Source organism: Pseudoliparis swirei, chromosome 2, assembly GCF_029220125.1.
Source record: "Pseudoliparis swirei isolate HS2019 ecotype Mariana Trench chromosome 2, NWPU_hadal_v1, whole genome shotgun sequence".
In the NCBI taxonomy this organism is placed as follows: domain Eukaryota; kingdom Metazoa; phylum Chordata; class Actinopteri; order Perciformes; family Liparidae; genus Pseudoliparis; species Pseudoliparis swirei.
Genome location: NC_079389.1, coordinates 15,878,539 through 15,904,194, shown reverse-complemented (window position 1 = coordinate 15,904,194; position 25,656 = coordinate 15,878,539). Strand labels below are relative to the sequence as shown.

At 40.0% G+C, this 25,656-nt stretch overlaps 1 protein-coding gene across 1 annotated transcript in view; it reads left to right on the top strand.

Annotated features, from left to right (window-relative positions):
* The window catches only part of lrp1bb (low density lipoprotein receptor-related protein 1Bb), a 237,367-nt gene that overhangs the window by 66,575 nt on the left and 145,136 nt on the right, over positions 1-25,656 (top strand). Inside the window, exons 2-3 of the mRNA XM_056434519.1 lie at positions 2,592-2,714; positions 21,148-21,285. Coding sequence (XP_056290494.1) covers positions 2,592-2,714; positions 21,148-21,285 — 261 coding nt within the window. The remainder of the gene's footprint in view (positions 1-2,591; positions 2,715-21,147; positions 21,286-25,656) is intronic.

The following is a 25,656-nucleotide window of genomic DNA, read 5'->3' as shown; positions in this document are numbered from 1 at the left end:
AAAAAAACAATTATTAGAATAGTTGGCAACGAATCCCATTATCGATTTGTTGTCTCGCGTGATTTTTACGCCACTCAATAAGTCGCGGAGATGTTTGAGTACAACAAACAAAAGTTGAGCGCAGATCGTAGCAACACAACAAAGAGCAGAGGGTAGGAAGACCATAATGCTGCGTCGCGATAGCCAATCAGCGCTGAGGCGCTCCGCCCGTCATCACCGACGTCATGACGTAGGTGAATCTAACTGGCTGCTGCTACTAGCGCTGTCAGCTAAAGTTATTCAAACGTAGTCGGTGAAAGTCACGGAGCTGTGTGAGCCGATGGGTGATGTTATGAACACACGAGGGCGTTAGATGTTCCGACGTTTGTGGGATGTCCACAACAAGTACAAAGCAGAACTAGTGGTTAGTTCTTCCGTGGCGGATGGCGGAAATAATAACCTTTTCCACAGAGCAAAGCAACGAGATAAGCCCCGCCCCCTCTCAGCCCAAATGAACCATAACGTGAGTAAAGCGTTGTCAGTTCTGTTTTTGAATAAAGGGTAGGAAATTAATGTGTTTTTTTCATCCGATTCACGGATTAATCAAAAAAATAATAGACAGATTACTCGATTATTACAATAATCGTTATTTGCAGCCCTAAAAAGAACAATGGACCAATTACTTTCCCTCAGTTGTGTGTAATTGTGTGTGTGTGTGTGTTTTTGTTGTCCCCCGACAGCTGTGTCAAGAAGAGGCTGTTTGGAGGAGCCCCAGTGAATGATGAATTGACATAAGAGGTCATTTGGTTGCCTCGTACTTGGCCCTTTAGCGTTCAAGGTGAAATGGCATGAAAGGAGGTAGAACATCAATAGGTAACTGCTGCTCCGAGGTCCAGGGGCAGTTTCTTTCATGGCTTCCATTGCCAGATGAGAAAATGTCCCTGCCGCCACCGACTCTCTGCTTTACAATGGAAATCAATTCAGCTTTTAAGGCTGGGAGATATCCCTTTAGAGACTTCAGGAAGCTGAGCATGCCTCCGCCAACCTCAAGCCCAGCATGACCCGACAGACGCTGTGCTATTTTTTAAAAGAAAATGTAAATAACTTCAGCGCCATATTCATCCGCTCATATGCAGTTCATTTGGTATGCGCTCCAGACGCTATGTTGTTAGAAAAGGGCCAGTGTTTAGACTGAACAGTAGTTTCTAGATCAAACTACGATGTTGCTTGATGATGGTTAAGTGAAGCGTATTTGCCTGGAGACAAGGGTTAGCATAAAAACAACCTGTGATATGAAGTCAACAGTGTTTTGAGAAATATTTATCTAGATCCATTCAATATGTTGGTGCTATTAAGAAGCAAAATAATGATCACAAGCCTATTCCTCATGCGTTGTCGGCCTACCTTGAGGCACCCCTTTCCCCGCTCAACATCACATGCTTTTAATACTTTTTTCTTTTTCTATTTTCTTTGGTGTGCCCCTATTTTAAATCCAGAAAAAAAGAGGGCTTTGAATATTTCAAAAGAGACCTTGTATAAATTGTAAGATTTCAGATGCATTGCATCAGTGGGAATAAGAGAGGCAGAATAGATGAGATGTTTGCTTTGACCTTTTCCGATTTGTCTGGGGAGTGAATTTGCTGGAGGGTGCCGGGGCAGCAAGCAGCGGTGCGTTGAATTATCACTCTCACCGTTTAAACGCTGCAGACCTGATCTCCCACTTCCTCCACACCCACCACTAATGGCTTAGGAACACACTGGGAACAAGATGGAGATGGAGAGAGCGAGTATGGGTTGCGTCTGATTGTCTGTGGGTTAAGCTTAGAAAAACATTACCATTTTTGCTCGTCGCGGAGGAGAAGCAGCCGTGGGTCACTTTGTGGCGTCAAATCTTCAGCAAAAGCTGGTGTCATTTTGCAGAGTGATCGAGCTGAGTCTCTGACAGCGACCGGCAGGAAACATGTCAACACTTTGACGGATGCTTGCTGTATTGAAAGGCAATGATGACTTTTTAGTTGACTGGGCTTCCATTGAACTCCCCCCAGTCCCGCCATCAATGAAAGCGTAACACCACGGAGGCAAAAAGATAAGAACAAACTTGCCAAACTGCTTTGTAATAGTTTGCCGAGGCGCAGAGGACGTCATGTCATTGTTGGAGGAGGAGAGTGGCTGTCAAAATCCCAACGTCTGGGCAGCAACTATGTCCGCCTATTTTGGGAGCGTTTTCAACTTGCTGGGAAGAGAAAGCATGGCCTCCTCTTTGTGGTTTTGTAAAAAAACATACCACTGACAAAAAGGACAAACAGTCCTCTTTGATTGTCGACTTTTAAAAATGTACTGACACGGCTGAGCTGCGAGCATTGGCTTGTGTCGTTCAGATTCCTGTTTCCATGTATCATATAATATAATAGTGGTCATTTTTCTTACATCAATGCCTCCTCACCAAAACCATTTACTGCATGTGGCTCTACAGAAAGTTCCTCCCCACTCAGACTCACGGTTAAGTGTACGCGCATGTTTTCTGGGGAAACATGCGATCAACCTGTTCACTCTCATCACCTCATGCGACATCTTCTCTGTCTCTTTCTCCACCCTCTCCTCACGCCACCCAGAAGCCATCTTGTGTGACGTTGGGGAGTTTCACTGTCACGACCAGGACACCTGCATCCCTGAGGCCTGGCTCTGTGATGACGAGCCCGATTGCCCCGACGACTCAGACGAAACTGACAAAACTTGTAAGTCTCTCATTCCATTCATATCTCTCTAACGCAAACCTGTCACGTGGAATTTGCCACATCGCTTCATTTTTATGGTGTAAGCCAGGCCTATTCAACTAGGGGCTTGAGTTTTGAGATGGCCTGCACGCCTGAAAAGCTGCAACTGCAAAGGTAAGAAAAATAAAGAAAAAAATAAATGACAAATTTTATACATTTATACATCTAACACTGGACATCTGATTGGTACTGTTTTTCTGTACAAACCTGTGGTTTACCTGCGTTGTTACCAAACCTGTTGGTGTTGGCCGTTATTGTTTTGTTACCTTCAAACAAACCTATTGGTTTCCTTGGTTTTGTTGCGTGCGTTTCTCTCCAGGGGCTCTCTCAAGCGGGGCTCTGTCACATCTGCGGGGCTCTATCAACATCAACAGAATTATTCTTCACCGCTTCGTTCCTTATGATCTTGAAGCCACGATTGTATAATTGAGTGAGTAGCGATTGTATAAGACACGTATGAAGAAATAAATTTTCGAAAAATAAAAAAAAAGAAAACCAACCTGGTTGATCGATTTTCAATTCGCAAAAGAGTCCAAAGCAAAGTGCGCGCAAGCCACCAGATATTAGTTGCAGCCAGCCCCAAATCATTTATAAATTGGCGGCTGTAGCTCAGTGGGCCGTAGGGCGGCTTTCACAAGTGTGTTGTGGTTGTGTGCCTCCCCTCTCCCCCTTTTTGAAAGCAAGTTTGTCCTTGAGCAGGGCACCCCCCCCCAGCTTTGCTTGCTCACACGGCCCCACCTGCTTAATAACTAAGGATGGGTTAAAATGCAGAGAACTAATTTCCCTTGGGGATTAGTAAAAGTGTATATTATTATATTGATCCATTAAGTCACATTTCTTATGTTTTGGGGAACAGTTTGGTTGAAGATCTGATGAAACAACTTACCTTTGAGCCGGATATTTACACTTGAAAAATGTTTATATAGTGATGCTTGTACTTTAACTTTTTGCACACACACCACGCATTTTTTGTGTGACTGTTTACCTGTGGAAATATACATTACTGTTTTTAATTTTAGCCATTATTTGATCAATCTTAATCGGCCCCCCACCCCCACCCTTTTTTCTTTGATTTTCTTATTCTACCAAGTTGAATAGCCCTGGTGTAAGCGCTTGTGTGAACAGGTTTTAAGTGGTGTTCCAGTAGGAACCCACTTCTCTCATTAACACTTCAATGCTAATCTTTCTGTCACAAGGTGTTCAGCAAGTCACTGATGTTATGTTTTGACCCCGAAAAAAACATCTTATACAATCAGCTGGGGGCGCATTTAATAAACAGACCATAGGTTCCTCACTAAATGTTTGCGTTTGTAAAAATGAGGAACTATTTGTCCATCATGCCTCGTATCCTGCCCTCTACACCCCCACATTCAACCCTAAATGGTCAATGCAAAGCACCTTGTGAGTGTTTGCCCAGAAATCAGCCTGCTATTCAACCACGGAGACCAGGAACATTATTTTTATGACACAGAAGCTTGTGGATGAGGTGGTCCCCGAATACTCGTTACCCTCTTATTCTTCCATTCACGTAGTCCTCACAATGCCGGTGCATCCATGTCGCAGCATTACATACAGGTGTCAGCACAGTATTCATTTTGTGTCGGACTGATTGCTTCACACCTTGCCAAAATGATCGTGTCAATCAGTGTATCACTCTCCCTGGATATCATTTGAAAATGGAAGTTTGACGGGTTAACACAATTTATTTATTCACTTTAGTTTTGTTCTGGTTAAATTGGCCGGCACTATGATTGGCACTCGTCCTGATCAGAATCAGAATCAGAATCAGAAACAGGTTTATTGGTCCTGATGATGTGGAGTGTAATTAATGTGGCAGACTTCAATAATTTACACAATCCATAAGTGCAGACTTAATCTTGTTAATGTGACGGTGAGACAGCGCTGGTGAAATATTGACCACAATTAGATTTTATTTTTGAGTTTGTTTATGTATTTTACAATGTAATGGTGCTCATGTAACATTGTTATGTCTCACTACTCACGAGCTCAAGCGCAGTACAAATGCTGGCAATATGAATGATGCCTTTCACATTTCAGTTCACCAACTCACCATCTCCGTCGGCAGTTTCCCCTCCTCCATAGCTTGGTACACACGGATCAGAGTTTCCGTACAGACGTGCATATTTTTCCATCAAGTTTGTTTTTACAGGTCTTCACTCTCGGGTGGGAAGTGCCGTACGACTCTTTCAGGCCCCGTCTTTGTACGTATGTAGTGGTTATAAATGGGAAGCCTGTTTTATCCACGTTTACATGACTGTTGGCTTAACGATTGAATTGCTTATTGTCTTACTGCCACCAGTGACACCTGATACATTTTTCAGTGCAACAAAATGGGGCGTGCCTCCTTTCCAGTGTATTGAACTCATTAAAACCGGGACTGACTGCTTGGCTCACACATACAGGACTGTCTCAGAAAATTAGAATATTGTGATAAAGTTCTTTATTTTCTGTAATGCAATTAAAAAAACAAATATGTCATGCATTCTGGATTCATTACAAATCAACTGAAATATTGCAAGCCTTTTATTCTTTTAATATTGCTGATTATGGCTTACAGCTTAAGAAAACTCTAAAATCCTATCTCATAAAATTAGAATATTTCCTCAGACCAAGTAAAAAAAAAGATTTATAACAGCAAAACAAAATCAAACATTTGAAAATGTCCATTAATGCACTCAGTACTTGGTTGGGAATCCTTTTGCACGGATTACTGCATCAATGTGGCGTGGCATGGAGGCAATCAGCCTGTGGCATTGCTGAGGGTTTATGGATGCCCAGGATGCTTCAATAGCGGCCTTTAGCTCATTTGCATTGTTGGGTCTGGTGTCTTTCAGCTTCTTCTTCATAATACCCCACAAATTCTCTATGGGGTTCAGGTCAGGGGAATTGGCAGGCCAATCGAGGACAGTAATGCCATGGTCAGTACACCAGTTACTGGTGGTTTTGGCACTGTGGGCAGGTGCCAGATCATGCTGGAAAATGAAATCCTCATCTCCATAGAGCTTTTCAGCAGACGGAAGCATGTAGTGCTCTAAAATCTCTTGGTACACAGCTGCATTTACTCTGGACTTGATGAAACACAGTGGACCAACACCAGCAGCTGACATGGCTCCCCAAACCATCACTGACTGTGGGAACTTCACACTGGATTTCAAGCAACTTGGATTTTGCGCCTCTCTTTTTGTGTCTTACCCTCCTGATGGAGGTGTCAATGATGGTCCTCTGGACAGCAGTCAGATCAGCAGTCTTCCCATACTTGTGATTTAGTTTACTGAACCAAGCTGAGTGTTTTCAAGGCTCAGGAAACCCTTGCAGGTGTTGTGAGTTAATTAGACGATTCAAGTGATTTGTTTAATACCCTACTAGTATACTTTTTCATGATATTCTAATATTTAGAGATAGGATATTTGAGTTTTCTTAAGCTGTAAGCCATAATCAGCAATATTAAAAGAATAAAAGGCTTGCAATATTTCAGTTGATTTGTAATGAATCCAGAATGCATGACATTTTTGTTTTTTGAATTGCATTACAGAAAATAAAGAACTTTATCACAATATTCTAATTTTCTGAGACAGTCCTGTATAAACTCCAGCACTTGATCCTGCAATTGGCCAACTTGTATTATAGTTGAGCAGCTAAAACCGTGAAAGGCATTTTGGTACTAAGTGCATGTTGCCATGGTGTTCTGTCTTGGCTTTTTATTACTCTTTTACATTTTGCTTTGACTATTTACCTCCAAGGGCAGGAAAGCAAAAAAAACAGCTCAGCAAAAGATTGTAAGTGTGGTTGAAAATGGGATTTTATTGGGAGTGCTGTATTATGTATTAAGTGCAAATGATGTATGATGCTGCGAGAAATCGGTAACACATGAAGGTTTACATGACTGCAGTCAGACCTGACTGCAGTCATGTAAACCTTCATTTGTCTTTCACATCAGAACAGGCCGACGCATGCATGCTCTTGGGTATTATTCACACACATCTGGGATAGATGTTCTTTAATGGATGAACAGAAGACTCATTTCACGTTATTATGAGCTGGATTAGCCTCTTTAAATCCCAATGAGACTGTCACTGTCACACAGTGTATCACAGACAGGACTTCAAAACCAGAATATTAACATTCACTCCAGGTTCCTCATCAGTGTGAGTTATTGGCAGTAGTTAGGACCTCATAGTTCTGGTAGTGACATCTTGGCATACATTGACCACATTGCACAAAAAGTATTAATGTGTTTTGCAAGAGTTCATATATTAGGTCTCTGTGGTAATTAAATTTTTTGAACTGGATTTTGGGAGTTTGGGTTTGTGCCAAACAGCACAGAGAAATACTGCTAATCCTAATCCCATCACCTGTCACACCTCTTCTCATTCCTTTTCTCTCATTTTTGTTCCGTATCTCCTTCATTTCCATTTTTTCACATTTCCATCTGTTTCAGTGAGGTTAGCACAGGGTACATTTAAATGTAAAATATATTTTCCTCACCAAAATAAAGTTATTTCTTGCAATTATTTCCCGACTTTAATACATATTCACCTGATGGTAGATGCGGCTATATCTTGGCCTTAGCTATGAGTCAGGAGATATAGAAAAGAGATGGCGGAATGTATTTGCTTTCCTCAAGACTTCAAAAGTAGATGTTGTGTATCTGTTGCATCTTTCCCCTTGAGATTTTTGTGTTGCTGCAAGTTTTACGCATAGCCGTTCACCTTTACTATCGGGTGTTTCTCTTATTGAATGCTTAATTTTCTTCTGTTGGGATTGTGAAGTGTGCCAGATTGTTTTCCAATGACAGACTGTCCAAGAGTGTTCAGAGGAGCAAGTGCTTTTTATTTTTTTATCAAGCCACACAATTTTCACAATCGGCCTGTGCAAATTGTTTGAAGATATTAATCAGGGTATTCTTAGCTTGGGCTTGTGTCTGTATTATAAACTTAAGGTATGAGCTTTCAAAGAAGTGGAATGGTAAAAACCTCTATCCAGTTGTGTTTACATTTATTTATGATTATTATTATTATTATTTGCATCCCCCAACTTCATGGCTGAAGTTCATCCGTATATAGGACAGTTTGAACCTGAAAGACAAGGGTGAGTTATGCTGAGGTGTTACATTCAAAGTAAATGTCAGACTTATTTCTACTGTTTGCAGATTTGGGTCTACGGGTCCTCGTTAGCGGTTCCCAGCATATTTCTGATATCTTTTCTGATTGCTTTCTCTCTGACCTTTGATCTGTCACTCCCCCTTGGTGATACACACTTTAAATATAATAGATATACTATAAACTCTTCATGGTTGCTGTGGCCAAGTCATATAATCTCCAGAAGGCAATTCATTTCCACTTTGATTAATGCTGCCTCCATTTTTATTTACAATGCCTGCAGAATGAAGACCCTGCATATACATCTAAGGAATTTGGCAGAGTTTATTATCATGGATTATATATTGGTAGAAAGGGGAATGAGATCAGCTTTGTCCTGCAAACAGGAGACATGATTTGAATCTATTCTGCCTTCTTGAATGATAGCAAGGGCTGCAATAACCTGTGAAAATAAGATCCTTTATATAGGATGATATGCACTGACTATAGCCATAGAGGATTACAATACAAGCTAAGAAAGTAAAGGTGTAATGCCTTTACTACTTCGATGTCAAAGAAATGTATTATCTTAAGAAAAAAGTAGGTTTCTTACATTACCCTTCTGTCTATAAGTAAAACAGAAAAGAGTGCCTCTGATGGCCTCCCAGTTCCCTGTACTGGCTCGGTCAGGGAGATGTAATCGCTGCATCTTCAAGGCCTGTGGGAATGTGGGAAGGGAAGATGGCCTTGGATAACAATACCCAGAGCCGAGAAGGAGGCAGCGGTTTATCCGTTCAGCCGTTCAGCCACGGGCCTCGTGGGACTGGACAGCTGACGACTGTTATTCAACCTGTGCATAGTTCAAGCAAACACATTCTCACAGCAAAAAAAAGAACAGTCAAACCGTTGTTGTGTTATGGGGCCAGACAGCATCTTTTGTGGTGACAGTTAAAGTGGAAAGATTGAGAAATTGCCTCGTATCATATTCGTAGTTTGTGTATCGTACTTACAAGGACGTCTGAATGTCAGGGCTGTCTGGGGACTCACCGATCTGCTGTTTGCTGTGCATTGGAGATAAAGTGGGACGGCCATAATTCACTTTCTGTAAATATCTCCTCCAGTTCATTTCTTGAAAAAAAATCTGTCGGTGCTAATGACTGTCGGCATGCGGCTCTCTCCCTGCATTTATGCCACACACACGCAATCACTCTCGTAGAACTTTAATCCTTCATGAATCCTACAGAAGGGGATTTCATGGACTTTTGGCTTGTCTCTGTAGTGCTGCCATGAGGAGCTCTGTGAATCTGGGGGACGGGGAGACCAGTGAGTCCTTTGATTGAATTGTCACTCCCAGAGGAAAAGACAAATAAAAGGGGTCAGTGGCTGACTTAAAAAACATGGTCACACAAGCGGTGTTTTATGGCTAGAGCTCGGCTCGACCCAATCAACACCGATGTTGATCTTGGTGTCCTCGAGGCACGGGGGATGAGAACTGTTCAAAGAAAGGCTCTCTCTGGGGTTCTTGCATTTATTCCCCTTTGGAGACAAAGGAGGGCACGTCTCAGCGTGCCTTCCTCTAAAATCCTCCGATTCTCCATACTGAGTTCATCAGTATCCTACAGAGAGTTTGAACATATGCAGTAGGGCCCAGCACAGGGATGCAGCGTATCTATTCAATTCAATTAAATGTTCTATTTCATTTATCTCATGGTTATGCTGCTCAATATATTAAGGTGCACCGTTTTGTCTTGACACTTGTTTTATACATCTAATGCGTTCACAGTGTCTGTAATCAAGATATGGTTTCCTGTCCCTGAATGCTACCTTGCTCCATGTTTGCTGATTCCGCATGTGTAAAAAGCTTTACTTATTGACACATGTATTTGATTATCATATCCCAATTTTGTGTAAAAAGTTTGTTTTTCTGACCTCGAATGGCTAAACAATATATATAATATAATACAAAATAAAAATAAAAAAAAAATATATATTGCTAAACCCAATCCTGAAGTACAACATTCCGAAGTTAAAACTCCTCGATCCAGATGATGACCACAGTTTGTGTACTTCAGGCTGAATATGACAATCCTGCTGTGTATTTTATCTGGCAACTTCCAAATTGTAATAAATGTATCACAAATGTATTTGGTTCCCATGAGAATTGGCGGCAGTCGGTTGAAGGTAATGTAGCGTAACACCTTGTTATTGGGCTGAAGGACGGGCCTTTTGCATTATGGAAGGTTTATTTTCGCTCCTCTTTTTCGCTCCTCGCCATCTCTCCTTCTCTGCTGACACGTAACCCTTCTGTTGACTCATCAAAAAAAAGGAAACCTAACACATGCCATATCATATCATCATATACCGTCAACCATCACTTTGGAAAATTGGGTATTCACTGACAGTACAAGACTCTTTCAAGGTCTATAAGTCATTTTTAATTTGCATGAATCTAATTTCACATTGCTGTCTTCTGTCAAAGTTATTAGCAAGCTTGCAGTCTATGTTATAACACTCTACAACATTTAATGTGTCGTGTAATTTGATATCGCGTTCAGTCTGACACCTGATTTAAGATCACCACATTGTCCTTCGCTGTCAACCTGTTTAACCTGCTACACATTTCTTACTTGCAGGCAACGCAATCGGCTATTTGTTCTTTTTTTTGCAGCAGGCTTTGAAATAAGACTTTTAATTTTCTGTTTCTCTCCCTCTTCCTCTCGACATTTGGAACAGAACTTATGTACACTTCCCCTAGCATGTGCCATCTGTTCCACCAGTCGTTTCAGTAGGCGGGGAACAGACACAACAAATATGTTGTGTACTTGTGTGTCCGTGGGCTTGGAAACATTCCTTACCATGAAGGCGGCGTAGCAATCTCTACGATTCTGTCAAAAATGTGATCGTTGCATAAAAGAAAAGTCATCCTCTTTGCTCTTCACATGTAATCTAATCATATTCAGTTCTGTGCTTGCTGCATCGCTCTGCCTCTGCAGCGTGGCACATTTTCTTTTGGTGGAACCATCAGTGTGAGAAGGATCGTCGTTGCCTGGTGACGATCGTGCCACTCCGCCATGCCTCATCCATGTCAGAAGTGATCCACTGGGAGGAGCACATCCAGGCTTTGTCTTTGCTCTCACAGCCCCCATCCCAACAGCTAAACATTTTCCCTCTTGTACATCATCCTCGTAAGAGGATTATAAAGGACAGCGTTCCAGTGTGTCACCTGAAGACCCAAAGAAAATAGAGCATATTTTAAAACTTGACATACTTGCCATCACAGACCCAGTGTGACATTGAAATACCAAAGTTGACATTATTTCCCCGCTGCTGCAGCAGCAAATAAAGCATTGCTACGATGTCGGCATTAACTCAAGAGCACACCCAGTGGCACATATTTGCCATGACACCCAATGACATTAATTGCCTCTAACAACACTAAGATGAGTGCTGCTCATCTCAGTTTTACAGTCGCCGGGACTTGACTCTTAATGAGCATGAATCAGTAGCATTGGCCTTTTATTTATTTATTTATTAATCATAACTAATGGGTATTCTATGGATAGTGAAATGCCTTCTCTCATGGCCGTTCTCTATAAACATAGTCAGAGACCTATAATTATTTTAAGGGAGCTGGGTTAGTGCCAGATAATATTTAGAGTAAAATACAAGTCCTCCCACTTGCTGTGTGAAGTACACTCTAACCATGAAAGATGCCTTCAAGACGAAAACAACTTATTTATTTGTTTATATTCAATTGATTTACACTATAGTTTGAGCCCCGAGACTCATAACATGGCGTGAAAGCAAAGTTCAAGGTTTTTCACTGAAAATATTGAAACTAAATAGAAAAATCCAGAGCTACAGGAGGACATAACTGCACCTCCATTTTATTTGAAAGACGTGGAGAGTTCGCTTCCTCATCCATATACAAAATTCGTAAGCAGAGTAGGAATACTGTTTACAAAAATTAAGTGGAGCATTTAGCGATTAAAGAGCCAAATACCTCCCTCAGGAGTTGTTGGAGACCAAAACGGAGCTAAAAGATGAAATAATCTTTGACGTAAATGGCAACTAGTGCATAATAATGTCAATATTGTGGTTAACGCTTGTTCACCTGCCCCCAAGTGCTGCTTACATTTAGATGACTTCATGACAATTGTCTATTTTGTTTGTGATAAAAGAATGCCAAGATTTAACACAACACTGTAAATTATCCTCCTAATGAGATCATTCCTCTCTGTGAATATTGGTTTTAGCCTCTCTGACTACAATATACTGTATGTATTATTCATTTGAAGCAGGCCCCAGAACAATTAGATTAGAACATTTGCATAATGGTCGGTCACAAAAGTATCTCTATTGACTAATTATGTCGTTGTTTTCCAAATACTGATAAATTGCCCTTTTTGCTGGTGTTTCTGAAGTGCAGCTTTACATTGTCCCGAGGCGAATCATTCCTCTCTGTGGACTGAAGTATTGATTTGTTATTATACAGTAGAGCCAGGATGTCACGGCTGCCCACACCTGGCTTCATTCCACTGAACAGTTGCGAGATTCTTCTCTCTTTTGTATTGATTTGATCGAATACTCAGCATAATTTACAGGAAATAATAGGCTACTGCACACAATACATTCGGAGTCGCAGGGGCTCTTTGAATTATTATGATTATTATTTTTTTTCTTCATGATTTTGCTCAGCATTTATTTACTGCAAACGGTGTGTATGACATGTAGCAAATAATGCTGATGTGCATTTCGAAGTTAGCGGATCAATTTGGATGGGTACAATTTATTATGCAAGGACAAACCACTCATTTTTAAATGTAATGCCACAGAGTGGGACTAAAGGTTCAGGTTTTACATCAAGAGAAAAAGGCGAATCTGTAATTTCTTAAATTAGTAACTTTGGATGCTGTCATTAAGATGGAATGCACTTACAATGCAAATCTGATATTATGCAATAACATAGTGGTATATTCACCCAGTCGCCTGCTTTTAATAAAATTGTCTTATATGACTATATTAAACAGGGTTGACACAAAAAAAGACATAACAGTAATCTTATCCAATACGTTTAGCCTTTTCTTGACTTGATCATATTGATGCAATATATTGTCATAATAATGATAATAATAGTGTTACATATAGTCAACATCTGAGAAGAAGTACAATACTAATTAAAAACAATCTACAATAATAAATAACACAATCAAAGTTGAGAAAATGGATTTTAAGATGTGACAGATACACATGAAAATGCAGGCATTGATCCCTCTGAATAATGTTTATTTATAATAATATATATACATATTATTTATAGTTGTCCAAATATGTTTTTTAAAAGGATTTAAAAGAGGATGAAGAGTTTGCCAGTCTGATGTCCTCAGGGAGATGGGCACCCATACACAGTTATATCCATATTCTTTTGTTTACATTTTGCCAAACATGGGTAATCATAACAATGAAATACAACATGTAAGGATGGGATAATCTCTCCCCACATGCCTTTAAAAGCTTTTAAGGGTGCAGAGGAACACAAGCTATTGCAAACTAAATTACCTACTACTGTTCAGTTATTAGTGAAGCAATGCCATTACCTTTCCAATAAAATATTGGTAAAGTAATTGTTTTTCAAGTGACTAGACCAACACTGCTAGCAAATTGGATGGGAAATTATTCTTTGTTTTACCCATTAAGGGTATTAACATTTATGGCGGCAGTGGTCAACACTGTATGGTACACCAAGCCAATGCAGTACAATACAGAAACACAATGATCCTCAACGTGCAGAATGGCACATTGAATGTTCTTAATTGTCAGTTTGGCCACGGTCCAAGTCAGCACGTGTTGTGTGTGCAGAAGACCAGACTGAAGGTGTAAAGCTGCCCTGGCAGAGCATCACCAAATGCTGACCATGTGTTTTCACAAACATGCTAAATCAAAACGTGTTTTCCCACCAAAGGGTGTCCAGCGCCTGCTGTGCCATTGACTGCTTCTCAGCAGCACCATGCGATGAGTCAGTCAACTGATTGTTTGTTGCCCTGTCGATGCTAAAGAAGGAGGCAAGCACTGTACCTAGTCAATCATTTATGGCATCCGCGTCTTTCTCTACATGTATTGAACAACATGTGGTCATACAGTTAGTTTCTTTCTCTGTCTGTGTAGAGTCTCATTCCCGAGAGTTCCGGCTTGTGGAAAGGTTTGTCTGAAGGCATCATGAGTACATCATTCAAATGGCAAGGAGGTAAAGGTCACACAGAAAAATACTTCAATAGCCCTTCATATGATTGTCTTTGAATAGCAGAGCATGTTAGGGAACATTTCAGTTTATAACTGTCAAAGTGTGCCCTACTGAAACGTGGTTCATTTTGTTGCCATGGAAGTCAGTTCCACATATTTCGGTTGATGCACTCGGTTCATGACAGCAGCAAGATACAGTAAGTAGTGCACCACTACATATCAGGAATTTGTCCAAGGATTATTTGGCTTTGAAATGTACTGTAAAGCGACTTAGAGTGTCTAGAGAAGCGCTATATAAAATAAATGATTATTATTATTATTATTATTAAATGTGAACCAAGAGCCGGCTACAAACAGCCCAGGTACTCAGATCAAGCTGAGATACGAGGAAGATACGAGGAAGATGGCTCGACAGCGCTGCTGTTGCATGAAAGTTAGAAATATATCACACCTTTCCATTAGTTATTTAAATTAAGCCACAACATCACGAAGCTGTGACATCTTATAACCCAAACATCCTCGAGCTTTAAGCCTGAAAACAACAATGACTTCACCGCAGACAGACGACATACAGAGAGGATGAGTTCACAGTTTTCCGTGGCTTCTTGATACTTTTACTCACATTAACACACACAAGGAGGCAATCAAGCAGAATAACTGAAATATGACTTGTTCACTTTAAATGTATTCTTCCACACCAGTGACGCGGTTTATCAACCCAGAGATTCATTTAACTTCTGTCATGGTTTGGTTTTACAAAATGTTATATTGAATTAAATTCAGTTTATTTTATAAAGCCCAATATCACAATTTAAGAATTTGCCACATAATTTGCCACAGTGGGCTTTACAATCTGTACACATACGACATCCCTGTCCCAGGACCTCACATCAGATCAGGAAACCCCCCCCCCCCCCCCAAAGACAAAACTTTCACAGGGAAAACAAGGAAAGAAACCTTCAGGAGAGCAACAGAGGAGGATCCCTTTCCAGGATGGACAGAAGCAGTAGATGTCATGTGTACAGAACACTTTCAATAAATATGATAGACACACTGCTGGTCCATGAATTTTGTGAAAGTTAACACTTCTGGATCAACTCATTACTACAGTAGTTAACAGTATGTGTTGGCAAAGTATATCATTCACACATGGTTGAATAACTTTCACTTTTTAAAATGTGAGATCTAACGAAACTACACAAACGGTCATAATCACTGCATGTGTTCATCGTGAGAAAATGCCTACACTGTTACAGTACAGGGAATAAACAAGTCTTCTATGTACCAGGTACATCTCACCCAAATGCAAACAGAGGCTGAGCGTTTGGAGAAAATAAAGGATGTTGTGTGGGAACCAAGGCTGATGAGGATGGTGAAAGGTTGAGAGGAGCTGAGCAGCTGATGAGAGGGAAAACGCGGCGGGTACGATAGCTCAAGGTTATGGTAACGAGCTGCTGGGGCAGGCTGGCAGGTAGAGGAGTCGCAAGGAAAGAAGTTCAAGTAAATCAAACGGCACATAGAAATAACTCTGATTGCGTACAAGAACGTCAAATTCCATCGCAGTCGCAACAACGAGAGAACGAGGAGTTTGATGGAAGGCAGGTGTTTGTAATCAGTGGCAACTGGAATCCAGGAGAGGAGCGTCGTGCCCTCACCGCCGACACGCAGCCCGATCCTGATCTCCCCCGCAATGTCAGACAGACATGTATACTACTTCAAGTAAATGCATTTCATTTAAGATCAAATGCACCCTTGTATATAATTACAGAACACTTTACAATCAAATTCACACAAAAAGACAACGTATTTTTGAAATATATACTTAGTATTTTTTACAGCAACTGTAACCTCACCATTTAGTATGCTATGCAATGACACCACAATCATTTATTGCAACAAATAAACTGTGCAACACGGTACATTCAAACTAATATTCTTATTTATTTCCATTTAACATTCTTGTATTTATACATACTTAATCATAGATGATTTACATATTTCTTATTTATATTATATTCTTGTTACATATAGTATTGACATTATATTCTAGTTTAATGCACATGTTCGTACATGTTTTGCTTATATTTTCTGATATTATCTCTGTTATATATGACCACTCGGATGTAACCCCATTCCTATAATCTATAAAGTATTTATATTCCTGATATTCATTAATTTTCTTCATGTTTGAGAGAGAGAAGTTTGTCCTGAAGCTTGCAGCCGGTATTTATACCCCAGTCCCTAAAGAAGGGTGCTTCGTTCATCTGTGAGTGTGACTACAAATGGAGTTTATTCTGTCACGGAGGGAGAGGGTGGAGGAGCTAGATTGGAAATGGGCTGGACACACATGCCGAGGGGGGATGGGCAAAACACAGGGAACACGAAAACCACCAAGTGTATATCTGCATTGGCATATAAGGCTATAAAAATACTGCACCATTTGGTGTATTGGTGCCATATCCTGGGGCCAATATTTAAAAACGTGTAATCCAGATCAGAATGATCCGGATAAGCAAATCCCCCTGTCCTCAGCCACGGATCAACCTGATCTATCCTGGTATTTCAAAACTTTGCCGGATTGTATGAGAATGATCTTGATACCGGCAGATTGGGATGTCCAAATCCGTCCCGCCCCCTGGATCACAGACAGGTACCGGTAACAGGAAATAGAGCGAACAATTTACCGAAAAAAGAAGATGCTGGCACTACTATTGTCTCTAAATGTAACTATAATTTTGGTCAGTGTTGATGCGTCCTAAGAATAGATGAAAGGCAATCACTATATTGAGTCCAACAATTACGTAAATCAGCACGAAATTGAAAGATGAGCTCGGCGAAGTCAAATAAAGCTGAGTTTGCGCTAACGCGAGCTATTGACACATTTGAATGCATTTATTCGCAAGTTATTGGGTGTATATTTTAGAATGTGTTGTTCATATCTTTTTCTGGAACAGTTGTCAACAAAAGGGACAGCCTTGGAATCTTAATATTTGTTTTTCTTTACGGATGCTTGTGGAAAGAGAAGACAGTTAACACATACCTGCTCCAAATGGCATAACATTTTGAGCTTTGGCGATGAAAACTAAGTGTGTGTGCTGAATGCATGTTAATGAATACATTTGACTGGTTGACGTATGTTTTTTTAACTTCAGTTTTTCACTATTTTTGCTGAAAAAGAAAGGAACGTGCAAAGAAAATAAACATTGATCAAACAGCAGTGAAGTGTCTATTTACACGTAATCTTCCTCAAATCCACCTCTGAGGTAGGATCAGGGTATTCCTGATTTTTTTTTCCCACTAAAGTTTTGAAATACTCAACAGCAGTGTTTAATCTGGATTAAAAACAGGAGTGGATTACCAAATCTAAATCTGAATCTTCAGGATCAGATCTGCTTTAAAATACCAGTTTTGGGGATCTATCAGAATTTAATCCAATCCAGGAGGATTAATCCTGTGGGATCATTTTGAAATACCGGGCCCTGATGATAATGCACTGCAAACACATTCAAATGTTTTTTTCCTGCCTTAATGTTGTTATAAAATAAATTTGATATGGCCAAAGGAACAATTTGAGTAGAAATTAATTGCCCCTTTCAGCAAACTTATTTTAAACTTTTTGTCTCAAAGTAAAACTTCTTTGGTGAGGTCATATATTCAAAAAGACTTATTTGATATTACAATTTGAAATACATTTTTAGTGCTTCCCTGTCTTGTCTGGATGTTGAGAGTTGGACACGCGTCAATCGTCTCACGGTTGATTAGAGAATGTTAGCAGACACAACACGTCTATTGTCCCGAGTCTTTTTGTGCATTGGCGCTCAAGAGCTGAGAATTACAAGCTCAGCTCAAATTTTACGCACACAAATGCGCATTTAGTATTTTGAGCACTGCGGCAATTTGTTAAACGGTTGGACGCTACTGTCCGACACGCAAAGTAGTGCAGCGAGTGAAAGCTACTGCTGTCTCCGCTGTTTCAGACATTTTGGCTTCACTTCAGATTCACCGGAATGATTTTGCACTGTCATCATGTTCATGAGTAGATTAGTGAGTTATATCATCATCATAATAATAATAATGAGAGTGCATACAACAATGTCAGTGTAATTGTGGGATTGACCACCGCTATGGGAAGTCTACATCGCCTCAGAGCAGGCACAGTGCTCAATTGATCATTCATTTAAACTGCAAACCAAGAAAATGCAATTGCTATTATGACGCACAAACTGGCAATAGTTCAGATTAACATGATTATCATAATGAACATAGCTATTCAAATTCCCCTCTAAAGTCTCTCTTTTGACTTTTATGAAGAAAGGTATTAGGTTTGCCCAGCAGATTCCTCCTGATTCAATCCTCAGAGTAGACATATAGCAGCATGATTTTTAATTACACCCTACAATCTACATAATTTCTTCTAATTCTATGCTGAAAATGATTCCGTGCAACTACAATCCAAATATAGGTTTTTCTGCAGCAGTGCCAGCAATATGTGTGCAGTATTTAGACTAGATGGGAATGTAATAAGGCGTTAATAAATATTGATGATGGACTTGAATGTTTCACGCTTTACCTGCTAAAGCACATCACGTTGAAATCTTTTCTTGGCTTACATGGGTAAGACCTTCTTTTCCAAGCAATATGTTATGATTAAACTGATATTGAAATGTGTTTGCACATTTCCTCTCTGGACATTATTAATGTATCAAACCATTACTGGAACCTTGCAATTTTCATCTGAAGTTATTGGATATTTGTACATCAGGAATTGCTTAATGAAACTGGGACCTTCAGTTTGTTCTATCTGTCTGTCTACAACTACGCCAAATAGATTTAAAAAAATAAGAAGACAGGCAGTGTGGCAGGGAATGTAGTTGGGCAGACTGTCCGGAGACTTTAACGGCAGAAGAGCTGGACATATTCACCCGCAAATATCTGGACATCCCGAATGAGGTCCGCTGAGATGGGCAAGAGTTTGCTGGCTCAGCTCACTCCGCATCTCATCCCGGCTCTCCCGCCACCCCGTTGGGAGCTCCGGAGGCTGATGACGACGAGAGATACAAAGCCGCACGTGTGTGGCTTTCAACATCTCCACCACGGCCAGGCATCACGCTATCTAGGTCCAGATGTTTGTTCATTTCTAGCGTGGGTCTGATCTCAACCAGATGCCAGTCTCAACAACCAGAATAATGAACTCCTTGGTGGGTTTGCACATGTTTGTTTAAAGCGTCATTCAGCACCTCGGATCTGGGAATCTGAGGGGAGAGAAGCTTGAATGGAGGGTGGCGTTGTGCTCGTCCCCGTTTCGATGACTTCTTGGCATCATCCAACACACTACAGAAGTCTGGGAATTGACAGAGAAGCTCTGAATACCTCAGCTGTTGAGAGACCATCTGTGTACTGCTGCATGACAGATCAGAACCACTGAATATTCAGGCCCCATCCCTTCCCTTATCACATTAGATTAGAACCCATGTGGCGAGATAGCAAGAGGAGAGGCTGACAGCGCTGTTACGTTGTCAGAGACCTTTACAGCTCTGTGTTAAATAGCACATTTTCCAAGTGGACATGTACTGTTGTGTGGCACTGGGGGAAATGTTGTGTGCTTTCTTTTAGTCTCGTGAGTACAAGTTTCCTACGTATTTTGAAATGTACATCAGTTAAACACAAGACCCACCGTGTATTGAGTTTTATTCCAAATATGTGTGGAATGTCAGCAGTTTTATAAAAATAAAAAAAATTGTAAAAAAACTGACATACAAGTGTGTAAATAATACACTGTACACACTTAACATTTCCAAGGCCATTGATGACGTGATGAAGATGGAATCCTCATTTGATATTTTTGTACTGAGTAGAGTAAAAGTCATTGCGAAAGCTAGTTAACCCTTTATAAGCCTTTACATATTTATATAAACATGCACTGTATTTATTATCTTATGAACTTTATTTTCTAGATTTAAAATAGTTTTATATTAAATGTCTGAAAAGAACACAGCTATTAAATGAAAAGAGTGTTTCAAAGACATTTGGATCCCAGCAGATGAGGCTGCCAATTTGCTCGTGGATGAAATATGAAGTCTCAGACAAGGTCACTGATATTTGACTTACCTACATATGGCAGAGAAATGGTGTGAATCACTGGGTCTCGAAGTGATGGCCAAGAGATACTCATTAAGGAAGAAGCCTCTCCCACAACGCTTTCAAAGCAATGAAAATGCTTTGGAGGAGAAACTAAGATGAGTCATTATTGTGTCAATACAGACTCACAACTACTTCTACATATCCCGTCTGTAAATCAGCAGTGGATGACAGTCCTCTTTGTAATGGCCACATTGATTGCCATATCTCTTGCCTTTACAAAGTAGAAATGGATGCTCTGAATAAGTAACTGCCCAGTCAAGATGGTCCAAGTGTGCGTGGATGTGAGTTCCTAGGGGGAGGGGGGACTCTGGGGATTCGGACTGAACCCATCGCATGGGTGATAAATCTTCCCATTAAGTGGCTGCAGCGGCACATTGGTAATTGATATCAATGTAGTTAAGGTGGAGATGTGACACATTTACAGTGCTGGTGCACTGGTCAGCTGTGTTTTATATGCTCCTATGGCTGCCACATGAATGAGGGTCACCTATGTGCCTCATGAATCCTTAAACAGCTGCTCTCCGTTATTTGCCCGGCTGGCAGGGAGTCGGGCAGTTCGTTATGGGACTCCACCAGTGCGTCTGCGGAGCAGCGTGGTAAACATCTGTTGTGTGCAAAGAACAATGCTGTGTGAATTATACATATTTTTGCATAGGTTCGCCCGCTGCTTTAAAAAGGGGTCTTGAAATATCAGCACTTTGTATTTTTTGCAGGCAAACAAATTTCCTCCTGCATATTTTTTTTGACGACCTTATTAAACGATAATGACAATGAAATATGCAAATGTTTTTCACATATGGTCATATGCCGAGAAAACCTTGTTCAAGCATGTTTAGCTTTGCATTAAACTGATATTGTTCAAATAAATGTCGCTACAGGTTGTTTTATTACACTTTGTCGTTTGTCTTCTTTAGGTGCGCATGAGCTGGTGATCAGATGCCCCCTCAATCACATACAGTGCATCAGGACAAAAAAATGTATTCATTTCAATAAACTCTGCAACGGGGCTAGAGACTGTGAGGAAGGCGACGATGAAGGAGTTCACTGTCGAGGTAAGAGTTAATAATGCTTTCACAACCTGATTCCTTTTCCCCTTGGGTTTAGAATTCATAAATTCATGTGTATCCTCATTATCATGAAAATTAATTTAGATCACGCTCATTTTATTTGGATTATTAAGATTGTGGGATTTATTCTACACATTCAATATCCGCATTACATTTGTAAAATATATAAAGCTGTGCAAAAACTACGCCCAGTTAATAAAGATGATTATTATTCCAAACTTTAAACAAGTAAATTTGAGCGTCTGAAAGTTTATTTTTCTCCTTGATAATAGGAGTTCAGGGACTCTTTTCGCATTCACTTAGTGAATGCAGTGCTTAATATTTCTATCATTGGGAACACATTAACTCAACTCTCAATTCATGATGGTTGAGGATATAGCTAATTCATGAAAGGGTGTCATGAGCTGGCACTTTCTAACTCCTGTGGTAAAACTGGTTGCCAAGGATACTTCTCATCATCCTTCCTGTCAGAACAGGTATGGTATGGCTGTTGCTCTCACTCTTAGCAACTGTACCAAGCTGCTCCGGACACCTGGCTTCTGTGTTAAGGCAGCGTCTGCTTTAGCACACCACTAGCCCCTGTCTGGCAGGGAGCGCAACCTTTTTTGACCCGTACGACTGTGAGAGGTGCAATGATAGAGCATCTGATTCACAGCGGTGGAGAGTCCAAGACGGAGCTGCAAACTCGTCCTCTAACGTCTCACCCCCTACTCTATTGCTTGCATTGAAGGATTTACTTGGTAGAATGCCTCAGACCAGAGAATGGCATTTAATTGACTTTGATTAAAGTGGATGCGACATTGTAACATTATTCAGTTTGATTTAACATTCCCCATTCATGTTTATAGATCACTTAACAATGTATATAAATAGCATAAAGGAAACGTTGATTCTCTACAACCGTTCTTTGGGCTGCAATAGCATACATTTGATACCGTGTACCGGCTACTTTCCACATCTGCTGAATTGTTCCTAAGCTACACCAAATGGTCTTCAGGGTTAATACCTCAATATCTGCTCATCCAACCAAGCAGGATACAAGGCCGCGAAGCCTGGTTCAGGTTCTGTGTTCATGTCAGGTCAGGTGTAATGAAAACCCCAAACCACACCTGCTGGAGTTGCTCAGGTCAGCCGAGGTAGAACGCGCTGGCGGTGTTTGCAGATTCCACGTGCCGCACTGCAAAAGTGTGACAACACAATGTCAGTTCATCCACTGATGATGGAAGGATTCAAATCTACATTATCAGCTGCTCTATCAGCCATCCCATTCAACGGTATAGATGTTCATGAGAAGAATTCTTTCACACATACAGCAGCACTGAGTAGCCATCGTCATAGTACATTTACACTGCTTGCAAATTGTAAATGACTCTCTCTATTACATATCCGCTAAATGGAAACCAATTAGACACTACTCTAATATAGTTCTAGCATACAATTAAACTAAGCCTCACCTATCTCTATCTTACTGGGTGCACTAAGGAGTCGCTGCATTAGCCACTGGCTCTTAAGAAAGTACAAGGTATGGAGATGGGAAGAAGGTCAGACAAAGATGTTTTAAGAGAATTCGGTTCAGGCAAAACATTTTTTATTTGCAACAGCACGGAGACTTTGATAATGTAATTCAGTGCAGTTTGCAACTCAAGAGTAAAGAAAGAGGAACCGAGTACAGAAAATAATAAAGCCAACCATATTTGTATATCTCAAAGTCTCAAGACTAAAATAAAATAATAAAAAATAATATGCCCTTTAGCTCTTGGAAAACAATATGTTCAAATAGTATTAAAAAAATATGTGTTTGTTAATCAGAAATATAATTTAAAAATCTCATAATGTCATACTTGATAACTTGATATTTTGTGTTTTTGATATAATATAGAGATGGCTTTAAAAAAAGAAAGAAATTGCTGCATTTGTTGGTGTAATACTTTTGATCTTTTCCCAAGACAAACTGTAAAATGATTTCCCCTTTCTGCGACGAGTTAAATATGACTCTTAAATTTACCAATAAATCCAATACATCCAAAAGCACATGTGTTTTTCTGTGCATCAGCTGGACGTGCTGATGTTTCCAAGCCCATGACAAAAGGAGATATGCAGCATATTTCATTCTGTCACATTCCATCCTGTCTTTTACACAAAGGACTCATTTTAGTCTCACTAAAGAAGCAAACGGAAAGCAACCATCATTAATTTCATCGAAATAAGCGTCAAATTCTGTGTAGATATTACATATACATATAAATACACTTTTTCAAGATTTCTAATGGAATTTTCCTAATTTCTTTTCATCTACTTTCCATAACTTTCTCATGATCGACCCTGTTAAATAACCTTACTATGGCCTCGTGGAGACCATAGAATATCTGACGTTGCTTTAAACAGATGTATCTACGGTATAGTGGCCTTATCTTGAGAACTGCATACATCCACTGCTCTCATAGCGTTTCACACATCCCTTGCATGAAATAGCTATGGCAACGATGTCTTCTAAATGTACATAACATTCGAGTAAGATTGATTCTTTGTTTTGTAGAACATATAAATGTGTTGTCTTTCTACACACATCTTATATTAAGTGTTAAAGATACACATTGTAGTAATTCCAGTTTGTGTGGCTCCCACCTTCTGCTGCTTCACTCAGGGCCACATACTGTGCAGCATGTTTTGTCCTACACGGACAGACCAAACTCATTGGGAAGCAGGAGAAATCGAGGTCAGCAAAGATAAGTTTTAGGCAACCAGCTGGGTCTCTTTCAAAACTTTTTTCCCCCTCCCGCTCCTGCCCACCTCTTATGAATATACATGCTGAACATCCCGAGAGGCCTTGATATGAAGGTGCCCAGATGGAAAGCCACCTAACTCTTTCGTTCACCTTCAGGAAACTTGCTCATTCTTAATCAAATGCTCAGGGCTCTGCCGAGGGATCTATGAAATGCTTTCATTGAGGAAGACAAATGTCAGACTTTAATATACACACAATTCATATATTATCTTAAGGTCAGTCCCAGTATATGGTCATCAACAAATGTCTTCCAAATGTACCTGGTGAGTATAATAAAATACATGGAGCTGCTTGGAAACAGGTTGACTTTGTCAACCTGTATAAATTGTCATTAGGGCTCTTCTCGATATTATATAATGAAAGCTTAATTCTGATGCCAGGCTCAATCCATGTTTGTTCAAGTAGTTTACAATTTGTTTTCGATTCTTCATACTGGTTCACTCAGTCACCATTTTACCTTTGACAAGAAATCAAGACTCAAAAAAGCATCAGTTTTTGTTGCGGTAACAAAACATGATGGAAAAATATTTTTTTATTCTGCGTTTTAGAAACCGTGATGGAACTCTGCTGTAGACTGTGTCGTGACTCAATTACAGCAGAGAAAGATCACTGATAGACTGAGGCCAACTCAACGCTCTCACACTGCTGCCTCTAAGTGAATGTCAGCAATACAACCGTGACTCCGGGAAATTACATAAGGTTATGATGAAAACCCAATTATATTGTACTCAACACTTCATTTACTATGACACAATGCCATCGCAGTTATTGTCTCGGTTTTCGCATAATTGATGCTTCACTAAGTCCCGCTGTCGGCGCCTAATTATAGCGTAGCATTGGATCCAAAATATATATAATATATAAATATCATTTCTTTGCTTGATTGTGTACGTTTTGATACATTGGCACCCAGTCGCTACCTTGTTCAGACAGGCGGTACGGGTGAAAAGCGGCTCCCTTGAAAGAGACATAAGCTAAAATAACATCATTTATGTCTTTAGAATTCTTCACTGTTTATTGTTATGCACCAAATCACCAGGATACATTCCTGGTCTGTGCTATAAAAGGATTAATGCAGTGGGTGAGCAAGCAAAGAGAGAGAGAGAGAGAGAGAAAACAAACCCTTTCTCTGTGCCTCCCCACCATGTAGAGTGATTTAAAGCCATTGCCTTTTTTCAGTTATATTATTGTCTTTAGCTAAATAATCCGTTAAGGCGTAATGACGTTGCTGAAGCGGCCAGCTGGACAGTGTGTATTAAATTATTACAATCGTTATGATTCATAGGGTTCACACAATCTGGGCAGTTTACACACAAGTTATAGCTTTGCTACTGTTTGCATTATGTGTACCCAATTAATATTTCAATGTTTGTAATTTACAATTAATTATTTTGTGGTATGAAACAAATATAACATATTCTTTCACAAAGGCCATATGTTTGAACACTGTTTAAACCGGTGATATGATGAAAATATACGGGTCCATTTAACACTGACTATGGAAATGTGATCCTGTAAACACATCTCTTTCACAGTCCAACTTTATTTGAGGAGATACATAACAATATTAA